This window comes from Vulpes vulpes, chromosome 7 (genome assembly GCF_048418805.1).
Source record: "Vulpes vulpes isolate BD-2025 chromosome 7, VulVul3, whole genome shotgun sequence".
NCBI lineage: Eukaryota > Metazoa > Chordata > Mammalia > Carnivora > Canidae > Vulpes > Vulpes vulpes.
Window position 1 is genome coordinate 27,629,845 of NC_132786.1, and position 19,747 is coordinate 27,649,591.

Below are 19,747 nucleotides of genomic sequence, written 5' to 3' on the forward strand. Positions count from 1 at the left end.
ATATATAAAGAACTCCTACCACTCAACAGCCAAGAGCAACTCAATTTAAAAATGGATAGAGAACTTGAATAGACATTTCTCCAAGGAAGACATACAAATGGCCAACAAGCCCATGGAAGGCTGTTCTATCACTAATCATTATGGAAATGCAAATCAAAACCACTGTGAGGTATCACCTGACACCCATTAGAATGGCTACTGTTAAAAAACAAAACGAAACAGAAAATAACAAGTGTTGGTGAGGATGCGGAGAAATTGGAACCTTTGTCCATTGTTGGTAGGAATATAAAATGGTGTGCATACTGTGCAGGACAGTACAGTAGTTTCTCAAAAAATTAAAAACAAAATTACCACATGACCCAGCAATTCCACTTCTGCATATACACCCAAAAAAGAACTGAAAGCAGCAGAGACATGGACAGAGATTTGGAGACCCATTAAATTTAATCTATTTTTAGAGAGGGAGAGAAAGGGGGAAGGGGCGGAGGGAAAGGAAGAGAGAGAATCTTAAGCAGACTCCTCTCCCAGCATGGAGCCTGACGAGGGTCTTGGTCTCAAACCCTGAGATCATGATCTGAGTCTAAATGAAGAGTTGGATGCTTAACTGACTGAGCAGCCAAGGTGCCCCTGTACACCCATTTTAATAGCCTTATTCACAGTAGCCAAAAAGCAGAAGCAACCCAAGTGTCTATCAATGGATGAGTACACAAAATGTGTTATATCTGTACAATGGAATATTATTCAGCCTGGAAAAGGCAGGAAATTCTGACACATGCTACAATGTGGATGAACTTTGAAGACATTTATGCCAAGTATAATAAGGCAGTCACAAAAACACCCTCATCTCACTCATATGGATGTACTTAAAGCAGTCAAACTCATAGGGACGGAGGGTAGAATGGTTGCCAGGGATTGGGGTGAAAAGGAATGGGAAATTACTTTTTAATGAGTACAGAGTTTCAGTTCTGTAAGGTGAAGTGTATTGCAGATGGATAGTGGTGATGTTTGCATAACAACACAAATGTACATAATGCCACTGTACACTTAAAAGTAGTTAAATGGTAATTTTATGTTTATTTTACCATAGTTAAAAAAAAATTGAACATGGAAATTCTGGAATTGAAAACTATAACAAAATAAAAAACTCATTAGAGGGATCAACAGTAGATTTGGATTATCAAAAGAAAGAATCCATAAACTTGAAGAGAGAGCAGAGCCATGGAGATAATGAAGTCTGAAGAACAGAAATAATGACAAAGACATGTAGTCAAAATTTTGAAAGACAAAAAAAAAAAAAAAAAGATGTGGAAAGAGGCAAGAGAGAACTGACTCAATTCTAGAGGAACTACAGTAAAATTAACACCTGACTTCTCATGAGGAACAGTGGGGGCCAGACTGCAGTGAGAGGCAATGTTCAAGTGCGGAGAGCATCTTCTGCCTTACAAAACAGTCTTTTTAAATGAAGGCAAAATAAAAACATTGTCAAGTAAATGAAAACAATCCATTGCTAGCAGATTTGCTTTACAAGAAATACTAAAAGAGGTTCACTGGGCTGAAAGCAAACAACACTAGACAGTAATTGAAATACACACACATACACACACATGAGCTCCAGTAGAGGTAGTTCAGTAGGTAATGACAAGACTGTATAATTACATATTTCTTCTTTCTTCTCATAACTGATTTCAAACATTACTAAAGAGCAGCTTCTATCTAGTTACTTTCTAGTGATTATAATAAAGCTCATTATGTTCACATCAAGGCATCCCCCCTACTTCCTAGTTTTCTAAAGGAAAAACAGCCAAAGGGAGCCAGCCAGTGGCTTGCCCAAGAAAGTTCATCTCAATCATTCATAAGGAATTAAGTACCAGGAGGAGCACTCTCAGAATCGGGAAATAATATTCAAAGAAATCTTAAAAACATGCCTCTCTAATATTTTTAAACTGCTATTTTCATCATTCTTTGAAGGTGATATCAAGTAAATGTTTATGGTTTCTTAATTTAGTAAACAGATTTCAATTTCAGTTGTCTCAGCAATAGGAAAAAGTGCTAAATTTTCACCTGACTTCCTGACCAGATGAACAGTTTTTTGGACTTATTGCCATGTTTAGACTGTTCATATCACTAATTTGGGTGGAATTGAATCATGTTTGCAGACTTCTGATGAAGCACTTCAGAGACTTGAACCAACTTTCCTCCACTGCATAGAGGAAAGGTCTCACTGAATCAATTTAGTAATTTGCTCCTTCTTGCTTTTTGCTACTGCCTAAGAACTATTATTACTTAAGAACCTTTGGAATGAGAATAAGAACTATGGAGCTGTAAGTTGAGCATGGAAAATAGTTAAGATAATGATCTCCACCTATCGACTCTTCTATTTATATTAAAGTCCTATTAATAGAAAGGATATGTAGTAATATCAGGAATCTGTGTTTTTATAAGTATCGTTCATATTTCTGTTGAGCTTCTACTGGAATCAGAACAAAATCAGCAAATAAATATGTAAGAACCAAGGTATCTATTTACATACATAGTTCCATTTTAAACTGTGGCTGAAGAGAAAGCATTTCCCTAATATAGCTCTTGGAGCTTAGCCAAACAGTCCAGTGCTTCAAGGATGCAGAATCAGAACAAGTGCTCCTGGGTTTACCATGTGATGGAAGTGATGTTAAGTGATTTGCTCGTGAAAACGAATCTATTTTTGGTTATGACTGAGGAAAAAAATTATGTAGAATATTGGAGGGGATATCTGTAGTGTACACAGACAGCTATTAGAAGCTATTTCTGTCGTAGAGGGGGAATAAATGTATAAAGCCCATCTCTTCTTGTCCCATGCCTTCAAGCAGTGTTGTACCTACAACACTCTAGCAAGGTGGTCAGAATCATGAAAAAAAATCTCTATGTAGGCTAATTCCACATTTTTAAAAAAGATTTTATTTATTTATTTATTTATTTATTTATTTATTTATTTATTTATTTATTTATTTATTTGAGACAGAGAGAGAGAGAGGGGCGGAGACACACGCAGAAGGAGAAGCAGGCTCCATGCAGGGAGCCTGACGTGGGATCCCAGGTCTCCAGGATCACACCCCGGGCTGAAGGCGGTGTTAACCGCTGAGCCACCCGGGGATTCCCCCTAATTCCACATTTCTAATGGGAGTGCATTGCAGTGTGCAGTAAGCCGTTCAGCTATAAATTTTTTCTTCCCTTCCAAGTGCAGTCTTAGTACAATGAAAGGCTATTTGCTATATCTCTAAATTTGATGAAGAGTGGCCAACATGTATTTCCTTATAGTAATTTTTTCATGATATCATCAAAATATAAAATTGAAATAGAAGTGACAGGGGTACTTGTCTGGCTTAGTTGAAAGAGCAGTGACTCTTGATCTTGGGGTTGTAGGACAGCCCCACATTGGGTATAGAGATTACTTCAAAATAAAACCTTCAGGAGCACCTGGGTGGCTCACGTGGTTAAGTGCCTGACTCTTGATTTCAGCTCAGGTCATGATCTCGGGATTGTGAGATCAAGGCCCACATTGAGTTCTGCGCTTAGTGCAGAGCCTGCTTGTCCCTCCCCTCTGCCCTTCCCCCCCCCAAATAAAATCTTTTTTAAAATACATAAAATCTTTTTAAAATAAGTAAATAAAATAAAAAACAAGATAGAAACAACAAATTAAAGTTTCTGAAAATAATTGCTCATACAGTCATTTAGATTCCATTTGAACATCTCCAAGGAAATGGCATTTCCATATCCTGATGCAGTCTTTCAAGTTTTTTTTTTTTTTAAGGTTGTATTTATTTATTCATGAGAGACACAAAGAGAGAGAGGCAGAGACATAGGCAGAGGGAGGAGGAGACTCCCTGCAGGGAGCCCGATGTAGGACTCGATCCCAGGACCCCTGGATCACATCTTGAGCCGAAGGTAGATGTTCAACTGCTGAGCCACCCAGGTGTCCCAGTCTTTCAGTTTTTAAAAACTGTTTTTTTTAAAAAAAAAAAAAAAAAACTATTTTTCACTTAGGTTCTGTAGGGCCTTCTCCATCTTCTCTTCTTCAGGCCAAATTGTAATGATTCCTTTAACTTTATCTCCTTTTCATTATTGTTGCTGTTTCTTTCTTTATCCTTTTAAAAACATATTTACTTAATAGATTCATACAATGCCTTCCCAAAAGCAAAAGGCTACTGGAAGACCTCTAAATAACACACATGCTTTATGAGCCAAAAAAGAAACTTAAATGTCAGAATGACAAAAATGCAGAAGAGAGAGTGAATACAACAGGAATGAGGCCTGGAAAAGAAATAGGGTCCAGAGGGGCTGAGCCCAGGGTCTGCAGTGGAAACTTTACATAGAGGACTAAAATGAGTTTGTGCAATGTTCCAAAATTCATGAAGATCGTTGACTGCATTGTTCTAGAAAGGATCAGGAATTTCCACCTCCTCTCCCCACAGCACAATCCTGTGGTTCATAGTTGTAGACTACACTGCTCCGTCTTAGTCCTGTGGTCTCTGGTTGATACAGAATAATTGAGCTGGACAGGACTGGAAGATATCTGATTCTGAACATTTCCAAAGACTGCAGCTCTGTAGCCTTCTTTGAAACCCACTCTCTTTTTCCCCCTTTCCTCTTTCCCTGTTCCCTGTTTCCCTGTTGTCCCTGCCTCCCCATCCCCAACATAGGCCAGGACCCCAGAGAATCTCAGCTCCCCAAATAGGAGCTGGTATCATTAAGATGGCCTGGTGAATGCCAACCAGGAACACCACTCACATTGCTTCATTTGAGCATCTTCCGTACAGTAAGTTGATAACACTTGTAGGGAATAATCATCTCACCTCTACTTTCAGTTATGGCTGTCACATCTTCAAAATGATCAAAATTGGACCGGATGACTTCTCGGGTCTTTTCAAACCCTGATGTTGTCTGATTCTCTAATTCTGTGAACCAAAATAGGAATAAGAGACCAATCATAGGTTGTTTCTTGTAAGCATTAACCTCAAATACTGTTTCAGTAAAAAGGCTTGCAGGGTACTTGGCACCATCAGGACATTTTCTTGCTCTCTGGGTAACGTCTGGTTCTGATGGCCAGTCCTTAAGAAAAGCTTACAAAAGACAAAGAATTCTAAAGCAGGATCAGATGTGACTGAGGATGCACTTTAGAAACCTGTACATGGGAATATGATAGAAGGCTCTGAACCACGCAGCAACTTGTTCACCCAGTGCTCAGACGCCAAAGGGATGTTCTTGAAAGTGAAAAATAAAGATAAGATAAAAAGTATAGAAGATATATTTATATCTTAAATTGTAGGTCATAAGTAAGTTTGAAGGAAGAATTGTCTGAGAGGCCTGGGCTGAAAACAGACTCATGATAAATTCATTTTATCAGCAAAAGCGAAGATATTTTGGTGGTACATTCCTAACTTCTCAAAAAAGTGTACTTTCCTTGGTAGTGTTTGGAAAGATTTTTCCGATGCTAAAAGTAGTAATTGCTTATGGTGGGAAGTTTTGGCTAATAGAAAAAAAATGTCAAGAGCACCTAGAGACAGCCACTCTTAACTTTGGGTGTATTTCTTTAAAGTCTCATTGCTGGTGCATTCTCAAACATAGTTGAGAACATATGGCACACACCATTTGCATGCTGATTTTTCCCTTTGCAGGTTATGTTCCAGTGCCATGAATAACTCAAATAACATCATTTTTAAATTTTATTTTATTTTATTTTTTATTTGAGAGAGCATGAGCATGTGTGTGCATGAGCAGAGGGAAAGGCAGAGGGAGAAGCAGGCTGCTCACTGAGCAGGGAGCCCAACACGGGGCTCCGTCTCAGGCCCCTGAGTTCATGACCTGAGCTGAAGGCAGATGCTTAGCTGACTGAGCCACCCAGGCGCCCTTCAAGTTATATCATTTTAGCGACTATATAATAATTCTCTTTAGATGTCACAAAATTTCCTTGGCCTTTCCTCCTGTCAGGGACAGTTAAACGGTTTCCCTTTTTTCATGATCATAATAAATGACATCTTTGTACATCTGTATTTGTTCACATTTCAAATTATTTCCTTATTTTCTTGAACTTGTGAGGTTAATGTCATAAAGACACCCATATCTTCCCTGAGTACTTCTTGTTCAAGACAGAGTACTGGGACTGCCATGCATCTGACCCAGACTGGCACATTAACAAGCACCATTTCCCATAGGAAAAATAAATGCTCCTACTTAGAACTGTTTAAATCATTTCCAGCTGTACTTAGGAGAGAAAACATTTCAGAACTGATTTTAAAGTCAGTATTGGAGTAGTAGAACAAGGTGACACTTTTATTTATAGTTTGCTTATACTCTAACTTATTTTAATTGACCTCCTTGAAGCTTTTGGTATGTGAAGTGTCCACAAGTCCAAAGTTAAACTGTCTTTAATCTGTGGGCCTCCATAGCAGTGATACTCAGCTGAAGTGTTTATATTTGCCCTAAACCTGAAATCTAATGAATGGGTTTCCACCCTTTAGATTCTGGAAAAGCGAGGTTGAAGACTTGTCTCCACAGGAACACCCTGCTTTTCTTTTTCTGTGGAAATAGTATGGGCCTGGTTGGAAGAGAGGTCCCCATAGGCCTTCCGCTTTCATCTCTGGCCTGGAGAAAGTTGTGTCTGAGTCCCTTTCTATGAACTTAGAATTGGCAGTTCTAAGCCACCCACCTCCTCTCATTGATCTGTTTGTTCTTTGCTTCTTGACGCCATTGTTTTAGACAAGGTGTGGCACTTTGTCCCTGAGGCCTCCCTCAAGTGGTCAGACTGGCTGCTTTTGCTGTGTCTGAGTGGAATGTGCCTTCTGTCATTGAATAAGGGAGCTACTCTTCCTTTCTCTCTTTTCTTTTTAACTAACTTTTATAACTTATCCTAGGGGGCTTGAGAGTGGGGGAAGGCAATGCTGGCAATATAGGACAGGAAAAACAGCAAAAGTGAATATTACCTTTTATAACCAGTATTGTACTGGTTTTTTACCTCAGCTTTACTGAGGTATAATTGACCAACAAAATTGTCAGATATCTGAAGTGCACACCGTGATGATTTTATATACATACATATTACAAAAGGTTTCCTCCCATCTAGTTAATGAATACATCCATCACTTCACATATTTATATATTCCAGTGTTATTTATAGTCAGTTTTATTGAGGTATAATTTATATAGAATAAAATTAACCAATTGCAAATGTACAGTTTCATGAATTCTGACACACATGTCCAGTAGTGTAGCCACCACCATACTCAGAATATAGAATAAAAAGTTCCCTTTGTAGACATATGTTTTCATTTCTCTTGGGTGAATATGCCTCAGAATGGGACTGCTGATTTATGTGATGAGCATGTTTTATAGGAAACCACCAACCTCTTGTTCACAATGGCTTTACCATTTTGCATAATATTTTATTCTTAGCACTTTTTAGAGATATCTCCATTTCCCTCCCTCCACCCCTCAAAACTGTTCTTGTGCTTCACACTGTACACTGATCTTTAATCAAAGACAAGGCCAGAGTCTGTTCATTGAGGAAGAAGAGCAGGATTAGAGGGAGGGGGGGGCTATGGGAGGAGAAAGATCCTTCTAGAAGGATTCTGGAGCCTCAAGTGTTGTTCCTGTGTCGGTAGTGGTACTGATTGCTTCAGGTTGCTTGAGGCTAACTGCAAGTATAGAACACGCATACTTTAGGTTTGATGTCAAGTACATGTGGTACTACTATCCCCATTTTACAGGTGAAATGGGACTCAGAAGGTGTACCTGCCTTACCCAAGGTCACACTGCTAGTTAATAACAGAGCCAGGATCGGGCCCTGGGTTCTACCTGCTAACAATGATAACAGTCATCATGCAGTGCTCCCTGGCCCTGAGCTAGGGCCTTTACGCCAACACCACATGGTGTATCCTGATTCCCACTTCCTGGATGCATCATTTAAATGACATGCCCCCCAAAAATAAATAAATGACTTGCCCAGTTGTGTAGCCAGTGGCCAACTGAACTGGAATGGACCCGGAACCCCTGATCGCAGGTCCTGTGCTCTTTTCCTTTCTTCATGCAGAAGGAACCAATGTTCCTTTTTTAACAAGAGAAAAGGAGAAGGTGAAGAACATGCAGCACCGGGAACAGGCCACAGAGTGTTATTAGTAAATGTCCTTGCCATTTATTTCCAGTTTACATCAGGCTTTAAATCTGCAGCTTGTTCACTTTGAATGTCTTTAATAAAGATTATCAGGCTTTACACTCATGCTCTTTGTCCCCATTGAGTAAACGTGCTACTTCTTGCTTCTGTTATCTATGTCCCCGTGTTCCGAGCTGGGTCTAGCATTTGGCTTGATTGTCTTGCCTTCCCTTTGCATGTTTTCCCCCTTCTCCCTCCCTCTTTCTCTCTCTCCCCTTTCCCTCTTCTCTACCCCTTCCTTTCTTGCTTCTGCTTCAGTCACAGTGTCATCTGCCTTTCTTCAGTTTCCTGTGCTCCCATAGACTGCTTTGCATATTTGTAAATATGCCATTTAAAAGTAGTTAAAGCAAGTTTCGGAGCCGTTCTTATCACTTTTCCATTTTTTATCATTAGTGTGAAAATAGGAAACTCAGTTGCTTTTTTCTAATCATGAATATGATATTTTTAAAGTAATTTTAAGATTTGGGATCCCTGGGTGGCGCAGCGGTTTGGCGCCTGCCTTTGACCCAGGGCATGATCCTGGAGACCCGGGATCGAATCCCACGTCGGGCTCCCGGTGCATGGAGCCTGCTTCTCCCTCTGCCTATGTCTCTGCCTCTCTCTCTCTCTCTCTCCCTCTGACTATCATAAATAAATAAAAATTTTTTAAAAAGTAATTTTAAGATTTAAGAGTGTAAAGTAGATGTTTTCATGAGCTATTCAAAAATGATGGTGTTGATAAAAACTCCATATGGAAAAAAAAAAAACTCCATATGACAAGACCTACATCCTGAATGTTGAAAAGAAAAACTGCTTCTGCTGTTCTATTCTGTAAGTAAGATTTCAAAAAGGAATCTTCCATTTTATTTAAATATTATCAGGAAAAGCTAGTCATTTTTATGGCTGAGTAGTCAAGTTTACCCACAAGTAGCAGAGAGTCATTAGATTTTGTCAACCATTGAAAAGATTATCTGTATTCAAATTTCTACCTAAGTGTCAAAATTCAAGATTCAACCCCAGCTTCCAAGAATGTTTTATGTTTTTAGAGGGTGGGTGTGAGGCACTTTGAGTCTTAGTGGAAGTGTTGGAAAATGACTTGAGAGTATCAGAGTCCTCTGCATGGGGGACCTGGCTCCTTCCCTTTACCTGTTGGAGGGAGAACTTGGCCTGGCTGCAGTCTGTGAAATCTCTGGGGAAAGCTCAGCATAGACCAGAAGCAAACACAAGGAAGGGAGACTGGCTGTGGGCCAGGCCTTTAAAACCACATGGTTCCAGGGAGGGAGTCATAAGTAAGCCACAGTCCACTACAGACCTGACTGTCTGGTATGGGCCATGCCAGCTGAGGAGCTGATGAGAGAGGAGGGCAGATGGAGGGCTAGAACAGGCATCCCCTCAGTGCATTTGCTTGGGAAGGCCTGGGGTCATCGTGGAAGTTACCTTTAGGTACATTTCAGAACAGGGAGCCTACCACCCAAGCTTTTTTTCCCATTGATGTCTATTAAGTGCTATAGCACAGCCACATTCCTATTTTTAAGCAGTGTAAAGTTCATCTAGAAATATTCTGAGAATGTTTGTTTCCACTTTTTCTTCAACATACAGATTTCTAGTGTAGATAAGTGAGTATGAGGTAGAGCTGAAGCAGATGCTCACAGAGGAAATTCTAGAGAGAGAATCTATAAACACTTGGAAGTCCTGCCAGTTTGTTCACTGGACCTGGTGAAGGAAGCAGGGCTGGTTCAGAGGTTAAGGGACAGAAGTGATGGTGGGCGGGACTCAGAGTTGAGAAGCTTGCTCAGAAGACATGGAGGGCACCAAGAAAAGAGAGTAAGGATCTTGTTAACATCACAGGTTTGGGAGGTAGAACTTACGAAACTCCTCAGTACCTCCTCCAATGATTCAAAACATTCTAAGATACTCTGTTCCTCAAACGAAGGGGTCGGTGGCATTTGAAAATTGGACAATGTTCTGGAACGTTCAGTCCTGTAAATCACAGCCATATGGGGGCTTTCATACTAGGGGAAGGAGGAGAGCGTTAGGAAGCTTGTTCTGACCCTCCTTCACATTCTGACCCTTTTCAGAAAAGCCTTCACAGGAGAGAGAAAAGAACCAAGGCATTAGCTGGAAGTTCTAAATGCCGTTGCTGAGGAGGAGAGGGGGCATTGCCATGCGATGTCTCCCCACATCAGGCCTCTCCGTCTCCCAGCTACATGATTTCTATGAAACCAAATGAGCTGATGATTCTTCAGTATTAGGTCCAGGCTCCCCCATCCCAATATTAAGTATATATTCACCTCTGCTTTTCTTACTTTCTTCAGGTTTTAGTTTTTACATTTCTGTCTTCAATTTATTTTGGCTTGAGGGAGGGATGTAACGTTTTTCTTCCTTCCAGATAGATAGTTCTCTCTCTCATAATTTTTTTTTTAATTAAAATAAAAGCTTCTCCAAGCCACATCGGGCTGAGGACATACCTGCTTTGATGCTCCTGTACTTTACCTCTGTGCTCAGCCTGTTCCAGAGTGAACCTGAGGGCAAACCTCACCCTAACGTATAAAAACAAAATGAGAGGGGCACACCGGTGGCTCAGTCGGTTAAGCGTCTGCCTTCGGCTGAGGTCATGATCCCAGGTCCCGGGGTCAAGCCTTGCATTGGGCTCCCTGCTCAGTGGGTCTGCTTCTCCCTCTCTGCCTGCCATGTGCTCTCTCTCTCTCTTTCTTTCTTCCTGCCAAATAAATAAATAAAATAATAAAACTAGAAACAGTGCAAAAGAGAAAACATAAAAATCCTACTCAGCTGTTTTTCAGCCCAGTTCTGCGAGTCAGTGACCATCTGTGTCTTTCAGTTCCCGCACCCAGGACTTGAGCCACTGACGCCTCTGTAAGTGTCCTTTCTCCTCCATGGGTGCCAGGCCAGGCCTCGCTGGGGCCTCCATGGGTCATGCCCAAGCCCTGCAGCAGCCTGGCCTCTGTCACAGCGCACTCTGCTCATGTTCTGCCCATTCTGCACCTGGTGGCTGGGGGACCTGTCCAGGGTAGAGGTTTGATCATGTGGGTACCCACCTGTTCGTGGCTGGGGGACCTGTCCAGGGTGGAGGTCTGATTGTATGGGCATCCACCTGTCTGTGGCTGGGGGACTTGTCCAGGGTGGAGGTCTGATCGTGTGGGCACCTTCCTGTCCATGGCCAGGGAACCTGTCCAGGGTGGAGGTCTGACCGTGTGGGCACCCACCTGTCTATGGTGGGGGGACATGTCCAGGGTGGAGGTCTGATCTTGTGGGCACCCGCCTGTCCATGGGGTGGCCATGACCTGCAGCAGTGACCACCTCAGCCACGGACCTGTCTGTCCACCCCATGCCGCCCCTTCCCACATGGACACTGCCCCGATGTCACCCGCATCCCACAGGTGGCCCTGCCAGGCCCCACCTGGCCCTGTCCTGGCCCTGACACCTCCTGCCACAGCTGAGTCTCATCCATTTGTGAGTTTCTGTGATCAGCATCTGTTGTCCTTACGGGACAGCAGGCCCCACATCCATTTCCACTTGTGGTCCTGTTCCCAGTGACTGGCACAAGGGAGCTTCTTGGTAAATACTCGTTGAATGTCCTTGTTTGTCCTGTTGGCAGGCTCACCTGACAAACAAGATTTCATCAAGAAGTCTATTTTAGGATTAGATAATATAAATCCTAAATATTCCTAGTTTGTATTTTCACTTCTAGATTTAATGTGTCCATGATGTTAATAAAATTCTCTTTTTAGTCGAATATTCTCCTTTGGTTCTAGGATGGTCTTTTCATTTGTCTCAGATGGTATCTAAATCTCCAGAATTATATAGGCTTCAAATCTTAACACATGGTAAAATCTATCAGCATATGTTTACTGTTTCATTATATGCCTATAGCATTGCATGTTTAGATGGCTCTCAGTATGTGCTTATGGATTTATTATATACTATTTTGATTTGAAAAGCAGGTAACCCAGTTTACAGTTTTTGGTAGAAAGGAAAAAATTATCTATAATCCTACCACTCAAACTTAGCCATTGTTCTGATCTTAGTGTATTACTTGCCCCTCTTTTTATATGTAATTTAACATCACCATAATCACAAGGTACATAAAATTTGGTGTCCTGTTTTTCCCCCTGAATATTCTTAATGTCGATTGATCATTATATGGTCTCTGACATGGCTTATGAGCCTAATTTATCCAGTTTAAATCACTAAGCATCTGTGAAGAACCACACTGTGGTAGGCACCATTCTCTATGCCTAATACCATTCAAAGAAAATATAGATTTGGTACCTTGACTATATAATAATAGAATACCACAGTTCCAAAGCTTCTAGTGACATTTTTACTTCATGGATATATTAATTTTATGACATCACTTCTTTAGCTTGGCAGACTTTTCTACATGTTTAATAGCTTTTCTTCTCGTGTATTCATCAAATTGATTAGGGCTTCCCACATGCCAGGCACTATTCTATATCCTACAGATACAGCAGTGAATCCAACAAAGTCCCTGTGCCCTCCTGAAAGGAGACAGACAAGAATGAATGAATGAATGAATGAATGCAGTGACAAGTAGAACGGACATAAAGTAGCTTGAGAAGGATGGAAAATGGCATAGGAGAAGGGGCTGCTCTTTCACGAGGTCAGGGAAGGCCTCTCTGATGGTGACATTTGAGCAGAGACCTAAATAGCATAAGGAGTAGCTACACAGCTGTCGGGGAGATTTTCTCTGGCGTAAGGATCAGCAGGTGCAAAGGCCCAGAGGTGAGAGTTCTTGGTGTTTTCAAGGAATAGCAGGAGCCTATGAAGGAAGGAGGAATAAGAGCTGAGGACAGTGGGCTGGGGCATAGCCCTCAGGGGACCTTGGAGGGTCTTCCCAGCCTGGTGAGCCTCTGGCCTTCCCTCTGAGTGAGGTATGGGTAGTCATGGAAGAGTGACATGATCCAAATTATGTTTCAATAGAATGTGGCAACTTTCTGTGTTCCTCCTATGTGGGCCTTCAGTTTCCACCTTTGTCACCCTCTGGATAAGTCACTTTATACTAGAATGAATAAACTTTCTTTCAGACACCTGCATGGTGTGCTCCTAAAGTGTACATTCTTTATCCATAAATGTGCAGGTGGATCATTAGCCAAACTCTATGGTGTCACAGAATCATATTTGGTCATCACCGGTCCAAGAAATTAAGGAACTTCCACATATTTGAAAAAAGTCTGTAACTGAATTTCTCATTTCTTTACTTTTGCCCATTTGAAGCATTTTTTTTCTATCTGAAAATAATGGCCAAGTGTATTTTTCAGATTGCATAAAGTCATATCCTATTAAGGCTTGTTGTCAGCCTGTAATTATAAAGCCTACTTCAACTTCTGATATTCTAGAGACCAGCTTTTTTTGGTGGGGGTGGGGGTGGGTGGGCAGTTAACCTAATTATAATCTTCCTAGAGTTGCTTTATGGTTAGATCTGTCACATGCCAAAGTTAGATCCCATTAGTAGGCTTAAAACATTTATTTCTGAAAGAACAAACTGTTACAGGTTGCTTAGGATAATTGATTTCTTTTGTTTTCTTTTCTGTTATAGGAGGAGACATCACAGCTTTCCCAGATTGGGAGGAAAAATATGGAATGTGTTTTCCCGCTGACTGAACACAACCAAATGAACTGTACTGACAGTATGAAAACCAGCAGTTAGCAGTTTGTTCAGGCTCTAACATTGTCCAGCACTTTCCAGAGCAAACTCACTGTTTACAAGAACTCTCGGCCTTACGACGTTTATCACCTCAAGCTTTGTTTATTTAAACTATTTCTGTAAAAGAAAAGTACCCAGAGCCCACTTTCCAAAATGGCCATGGACGAGTATTTGTGGATGGTCGTTTTGGGTTTTATCATAGCTTTTATCTTGGCGTTTTCTGTTGGTGCAAATGATGTTGCCAATTCATTCGGTACTGCTGTGGGCTCTGGCGTAGTGACCTTGAGGCAGGCCTGCATTTTGGCTTCAATATTTGAAACTACCGGTTCAGTGTTATTGGGAGCCAAAGTAGGAGAAACTATTCGAAAAGGTATCATTGATGTGAACCTATACAACGAGACAGTAGAAACACTCATGGCTGGGGAAGTTAGTGCAATGGTTGGTAAGTAGCATTATTCTTTCCATCAATGGGAAATGTGTCCACTGGCCTACTTCCCTACAATACTTCTGTCATGTCCATAAGTGTAACTTTTGCTTTAACTTCAAACTGGCTTGATGTTTCATATTTACTACATTTTATTTTTGCTTTCTGCATTTTAATTTGATTTTTTTTCTAGCATCCAAATAGCAAGCAAACACTTTCTCAAATTTTTGGCAAACTTTGGTGTTAAAATTGATTTGGCTAAGAGTACTTTTTATAAAGTACAGACAAAGATACTTATATAAAATAACTGCCATTTTAAAGTGGTTTGAGAGTTATTAAAGAAATAACGGGTCTCAGTGAACGTGTTTGTAAGGTTGACTTATAAGATATCCTCGATAGTTGATTTCTATTTTTCTGTAGATTTTTCATCAGTTAGGATGCAATGTTTTGAAAACGTAGGTGCCAAAAACCAGTATTTATTGAAAAGTTTTGTATTCTCAGTTTCAGTTTTTCAGCAGATACCAAATGAATTTCAAGTGCTTATGTTTCAGGAAATCTAGTCTTCTATGTTATTTGTAATCCTTTTGTTGGCTTTTGTTTTGATTTTCTGATTCTACCTCTGGGAGCCCCACTTGGGTTGTTTGTTTTGTTCTCTGGCCAGAAGACCATTTGTGTATCACTAACGTGTTTAGAGTATGACCTTATATTGGTAGTTTCAAGTTGTCTAGATGAGAGAGAAATGTTGAGAGCAGTGAAATTTGTTAATAAGCAGACTGTCCAGACAATGTGATTTCTCCATTGGCCAAGGTGACCATCAACATGAAGGCACTTCCCTTACTGCCCTTGCTGCTGCTGGAAACAAGATCCGGGCAGGGATGCTTAAGTGCTGCTGACTGGACTCTTTCTCTGCTTGCCTCTAGGTAGACCTGATGTTCCAGCAGACAGCTGATCTCTATGGATAATGTGGTTAGGGAGAAGAGGGTTAGAGAGGAATCCTACCACCTTCTGCTCTCAATAGGACTTATCCTTTGTAGGAAGAGTCCTGCGTTGGGAGGTAAGACGCTGGTGTATCAGGAACACAGCCACATTCCAAGGCCCCTAGTTATTTACTATTACTGGTATTGCTGAAGCACCCAGAACGTGGACATTGTTTGCCAAGTGTAAGATGGCGACCGCAAGTTAGAGAAGTTGTTGAGGTGTTTGATGCATATCCAGTACCGATGTTCTAAGGTATTAAATACTGAGCACAGTATGCTGGTGATACATGCTCAGGAGTTCCTGTTTCTCAACATTTTCTGTTTTAAAGACGTAAGGTTCACAATTGCTTTAATTTCAACAGCTCTTACAGTGATTGAATTTGACTGTGCTTCATGGGATACCTGTTTCTCATCATAGTCCAGTAAAAGTGAAATTTCCCTTAGAAAAATGACAATTATTTGTAAATATCACCTTTGGTTGTCGTGATAGGTGTCTAAGATTTAATCATAATGAGCTGAAATTAAGATTTCTCCAGTCAGAATGATATGGGCAAAAAATATTGAAGTAGGCAAGAGATAAAGAAAAGCACTTAGAAAATTAAATCTTCATAGCAACTTCTCCTTTCATTGGATAAAACTTCTGAGGAATGGTTGTGGTTTTTTTTTTAAATATGTGTGTGTGTATATGTATATATACACACACACATATATATTTATATATTAATTAATTAGAGTGTGAGTGAGAAAGAGAGCACAAGCAGGGGGAGAGAGGCTGAGGGAGAAGCAGGCTCCCTGCTAAGCAGGGAGCCTGATGTGTGTGGGACTCGATCCCAGGACCCTGAGATCCTGACCTGAGCTAAAGGCAGATGCTTAACCAGCTGAGCCACCCAGGCACCCCAGAATGGTTGTGTTTATCAAAGAGATTTGTTAGTGAGGCCACACAGAGGCCCCAGCTTAGGCAGAAAGCCTTGTGAGTTGAGAGCTTCATGTCACTCCTCACTTTTTGTGTGGGCAGTCTGACTTGTCCAGTTTTTCAGTTCTCCCACTCCTGGCCTTTGGCTCTTTACTGAAAGAATGAAAAATACTTACCTCAACTAGAATTTAGGTTAACCAAAGCAATTTGAGGTTTCACTTGAATAACTTGATTTTGTTTGCTTTGGTTTCTTTCTTTTAGTCTTTCTTTTTTTTCTTTCTTTCTCTTTTGATGTGTGGGTAGATGAATCTCAAAGCCTGTTTTGTTGGGAATTTGTGTACGTTACCTAGATTTTTAAAATTGGGATCCCTGGAGATGAGAGCTTTGTTAATTTAAGATTATGGTATAATTATTATTGGCCAGAACCAAAGCTGATTCTTTTCAGATGCCTGAGTGTCCCCTTCTCCCTCTTCTAAATTCAATATCCATTTCTTCTGTTTTTCTCTGCCTGTCCCTTTATTCTATTCTGGTTTTTCTTTTCTTTAGAAATGTCTCCCCAAGCCCTTGGATCTCTGTGCTTTGATGGAGTTGTGGTAGCATTGGGTTGGTTGGGTGGAAGAAATTATTTATGCCAGCTAACCTTCCAGAACAAGTTCCCTTTTGAAAACTAAGCTCAGCCCTAAAGGAATAGCCAGTCCACTTAGTAAAAACGACCAGTGATTCAAAAAATCTACTGAGAATTCAGAACTCACCATCTTCTCACAGCAATACCCACAATAGTGTGAACAAGCCATCTCCTTGAACCAAACTACAAAGCGCCCCTAACTGCCGAGCCTTCTCTGCACTGAGAGCCCACATACTGCTCCTCTGCTTCCAGGGGGCCCCTGCACCTGTGCCCTGCCAGGCTCCCATCTTCCCAGGATTATTGCCTCAGAGATGCCCACCTTCCCCCTATTTTCCCTAGGTTTTGTCTTACACCCTTATTCCATACTTAATCCCTTCCTCTTCATAAGATATCATTACCTTAAGTTAAAATATCTCTATCTTTTTTCTCACTGTTTTTCTTAACATTAACATAATCCCATTGGCCTTCAGAAATTCCCAAGGCTTAGGAGGCCTCGCCGCACTCTCACTTTGCCAGGCACCCTGCAAATACCTGCCTCCTCCTTCCCCTCCTTTCCTCTGCCCCTCCCCTTTTGCCCACTGGCGAGGCAGCCCTGTCCTCCCGACCTTTCCTTACAAACCCTGCTGCTCCAGGGCATATGTTATAAAGTCTGCCAGAGAAGGGATAGCAGCTTTCAGGAAGGAAAAGCTCATGGTCTGAATTCATGTGGGTGAATTTATACTATTCTGTTAACATCATTTGATTATTTTAATTTTGTAAGAATAGAAATCATAAAGTTTGTTTTTCAAGTTACAGTTCTGTGCCACGTAACATGCTCCAAACTCTGGCTCTATTTTTAAAACGAGCTAGTCAGTCACTCAGGAGCTCAGGGCTTAGATGTGAAGGCTTAAGGAATTGTCCAGGGGGAGGCCTGGCTGCTGCCACAGAGCCTGTCACCAGTTTGGCAACAGGAGGCTGGCCCCTCTTCCCAGCACATACTTCCAGAGAGACACACACAGGGTCCGAGCCTCGTTTGGCTCACGGGTGGGCATGCCCAGCTCTCATGGAGCAGTTGTCAGCATTCCTGTACAAACTAGGGCCTCTACAGCTAGTAATGATCCTCTGTAACTCTGATGTTTTTGAAGAAAATGCCAGGGATCTGCTTAAAAGTGCTGCTGCCAAGCAACGAGATTCCCAGAATTAACATTTGGGATTAATAACGTGCCCTGCTTATCAGCCAAGCCCTTTGTTCCCTTACAGTTCTATATAAGCTTGTCAACAACTGTTTCTGAAAGTGATCTCGCCCAGCTGATGCTTTTAATACGCCCTGCAAAATTTGATCTGCTTATGAAAATATCTGGAGTGAACTGTAGCCTAAAAAAACAGTAAGCCTGGAAAAGGAGGTGAAATTGAGGTAAAAGGACACAAAGCCAAAGCTAAGGATCTTCTTAACTGGTAAGAATTAGAAGACTCAAGGAAGCATACAAAGGAAATGCCTGGCATTCTGGGCAGGGCCTGAGAGCAGATGCCCACCTGTGGGTTCAGTTTCATTGTGATTTATCCTAGGAGAGGCAGAAATACAAAAAGCAATGTGGAATTACACACTTTCTCTTTCTATCGAGGTGTAGTTGGCATGTGACACTCTATTAGTTTCAGGAGTACAACGTAATTGTTCACTGCTTGTATATTGCAGTCTCTCTTACAGACTAATAGGACATGGCCAGTGTCTAGCCCTGCTCGTTCTGTGACTATAGGCATAACGACAGGGAAATCTCCAGTACACAGCCTTTCTTACTTCTTTGTGTTCACTAGAGTCTGTAATCTCTTGCTGGGCCTTGGCCACACTTCACATCAGAACAAGTTCATCGTCAAGCACCCATACTTAAATGTGACAAAGGCAGTTAATAACTGGCGTCAATAGACTTTTCTTTAAACACTTTCAAGAAGTCATCTTTATCCTTTCAGTGTTGAAGAATGTTCCTTTGACTAAAGTTAAGTGAGTGACTTTTTGTCAGGACTTTAGCACTCTGTAAAGAAATAATCCATAAAAAAATCAACCCTAGGTAGATATTGTTATGGAAAACAGAAACTTGAATTTCTTCCCTTTGTGGCTGTTTGACGTACTGTATTCTATATCTGACCTTTTTTTTTTTCCCCCTAATCTTTCAACCTGTAGGTTCAGCTGTTTGGCAGCTGATTGCATCCTTCCTGAGACTTCCAATTTCAGGAACTCATTGCATTGTTGGTTCTACTATAGGATTCTCACTTGTTGCGATTGGTACACAAGGTGTGCAGTGGATGGAACTCGTCAAGATTGGTAATTGCCATTTTCTTTTACCTGTCAGAAGCAAAGTTTACATTCTCTAGAGTAAGTCTTATTAAAAAATCACCATTATAATGTATTTTTCCCTTCAGATGTTAAGGTTTAGAAAACAAGATCTATGTTGGTAACACATTTTCCCCTCAGATTTCTGCCAAAGGAGATTGTGAACTTCTGTGTGTTAGTTTCTTAACACTACTCTTTTCAGATGTCATCTGGCTTTGAAAAGTAGTATCTATCTGTTGTTCCCAGACAGAAAAGAAGTTTATTGATTGAAATCAGTCCGTAGTCAGAAAAACTAGGTAGGCTCTGGTGAAGAAGATACCTTCTGTGTCCAGGAAGCAGAGTTGGTGGTCATGGGGAAACCTTGGAGCATGCCTAGGCTTACTTACCTCATTGCATTCAAGAGGTCTCCTGAGTCTGCCCCCTCATAGGAGACACTCTAGCCCTAAGTTGTAGGTTGCACCCAAGGACTAGTCTGACTGGTCTGAACATCTGTCTCCTGGCTCTGGCTTTTAGCAAGAGGGAAATCCATTCAGCCCCCTATGTACAGACCCACCCATTCTGAGTAGCATTCTCTCACCCCATCTCCATCCTCTGGGCTCCTCATCCATATAAGAATCACAATGACCTCAGGAGCTCTAGGTGAAACATGTCCCTGC

General features: G+C 41.2%; 1 protein-coding gene across 39 annotated transcripts in view; it reads left to right on the forward strand.

Annotated features, from left to right (window-relative positions):
* SLC20A2 (solute carrier family 20 member 2) overlaps nucleotides 1-19,747 on the forward strand; it is a 101,432-nt gene that overhangs the window by 44,850 nt on the left and 36,835 nt on the right. For 11 of the 39 annotated variants that reach the window (XM_072763423.1, XM_072763418.1, XM_072763415.1 and 8 more), the window contains 3 exons: nucleotides 13,740-14,289; nucleotides 15,192-15,325; nucleotides 18,942-19,082. In XM_072763423.1, the coding sequence (XP_072619524.1) occupies nucleotides 15,226-15,325; nucleotides 18,942-19,082 (241 nt within the window). In that variant the 5' untranslated portion in view covers nucleotides 13,740-14,289; nucleotides 15,192-15,225. The remainder of the gene's footprint in view (nucleotides 1-13,739; nucleotides 14,290-15,191; nucleotides 15,326-18,941; nucleotides 19,083-19,747) is intronic. The other 28 variants (XM_072763399.1, XM_072763397.1, XM_072763393.1 and 25 more) reach the window with 4 other exon arrangements.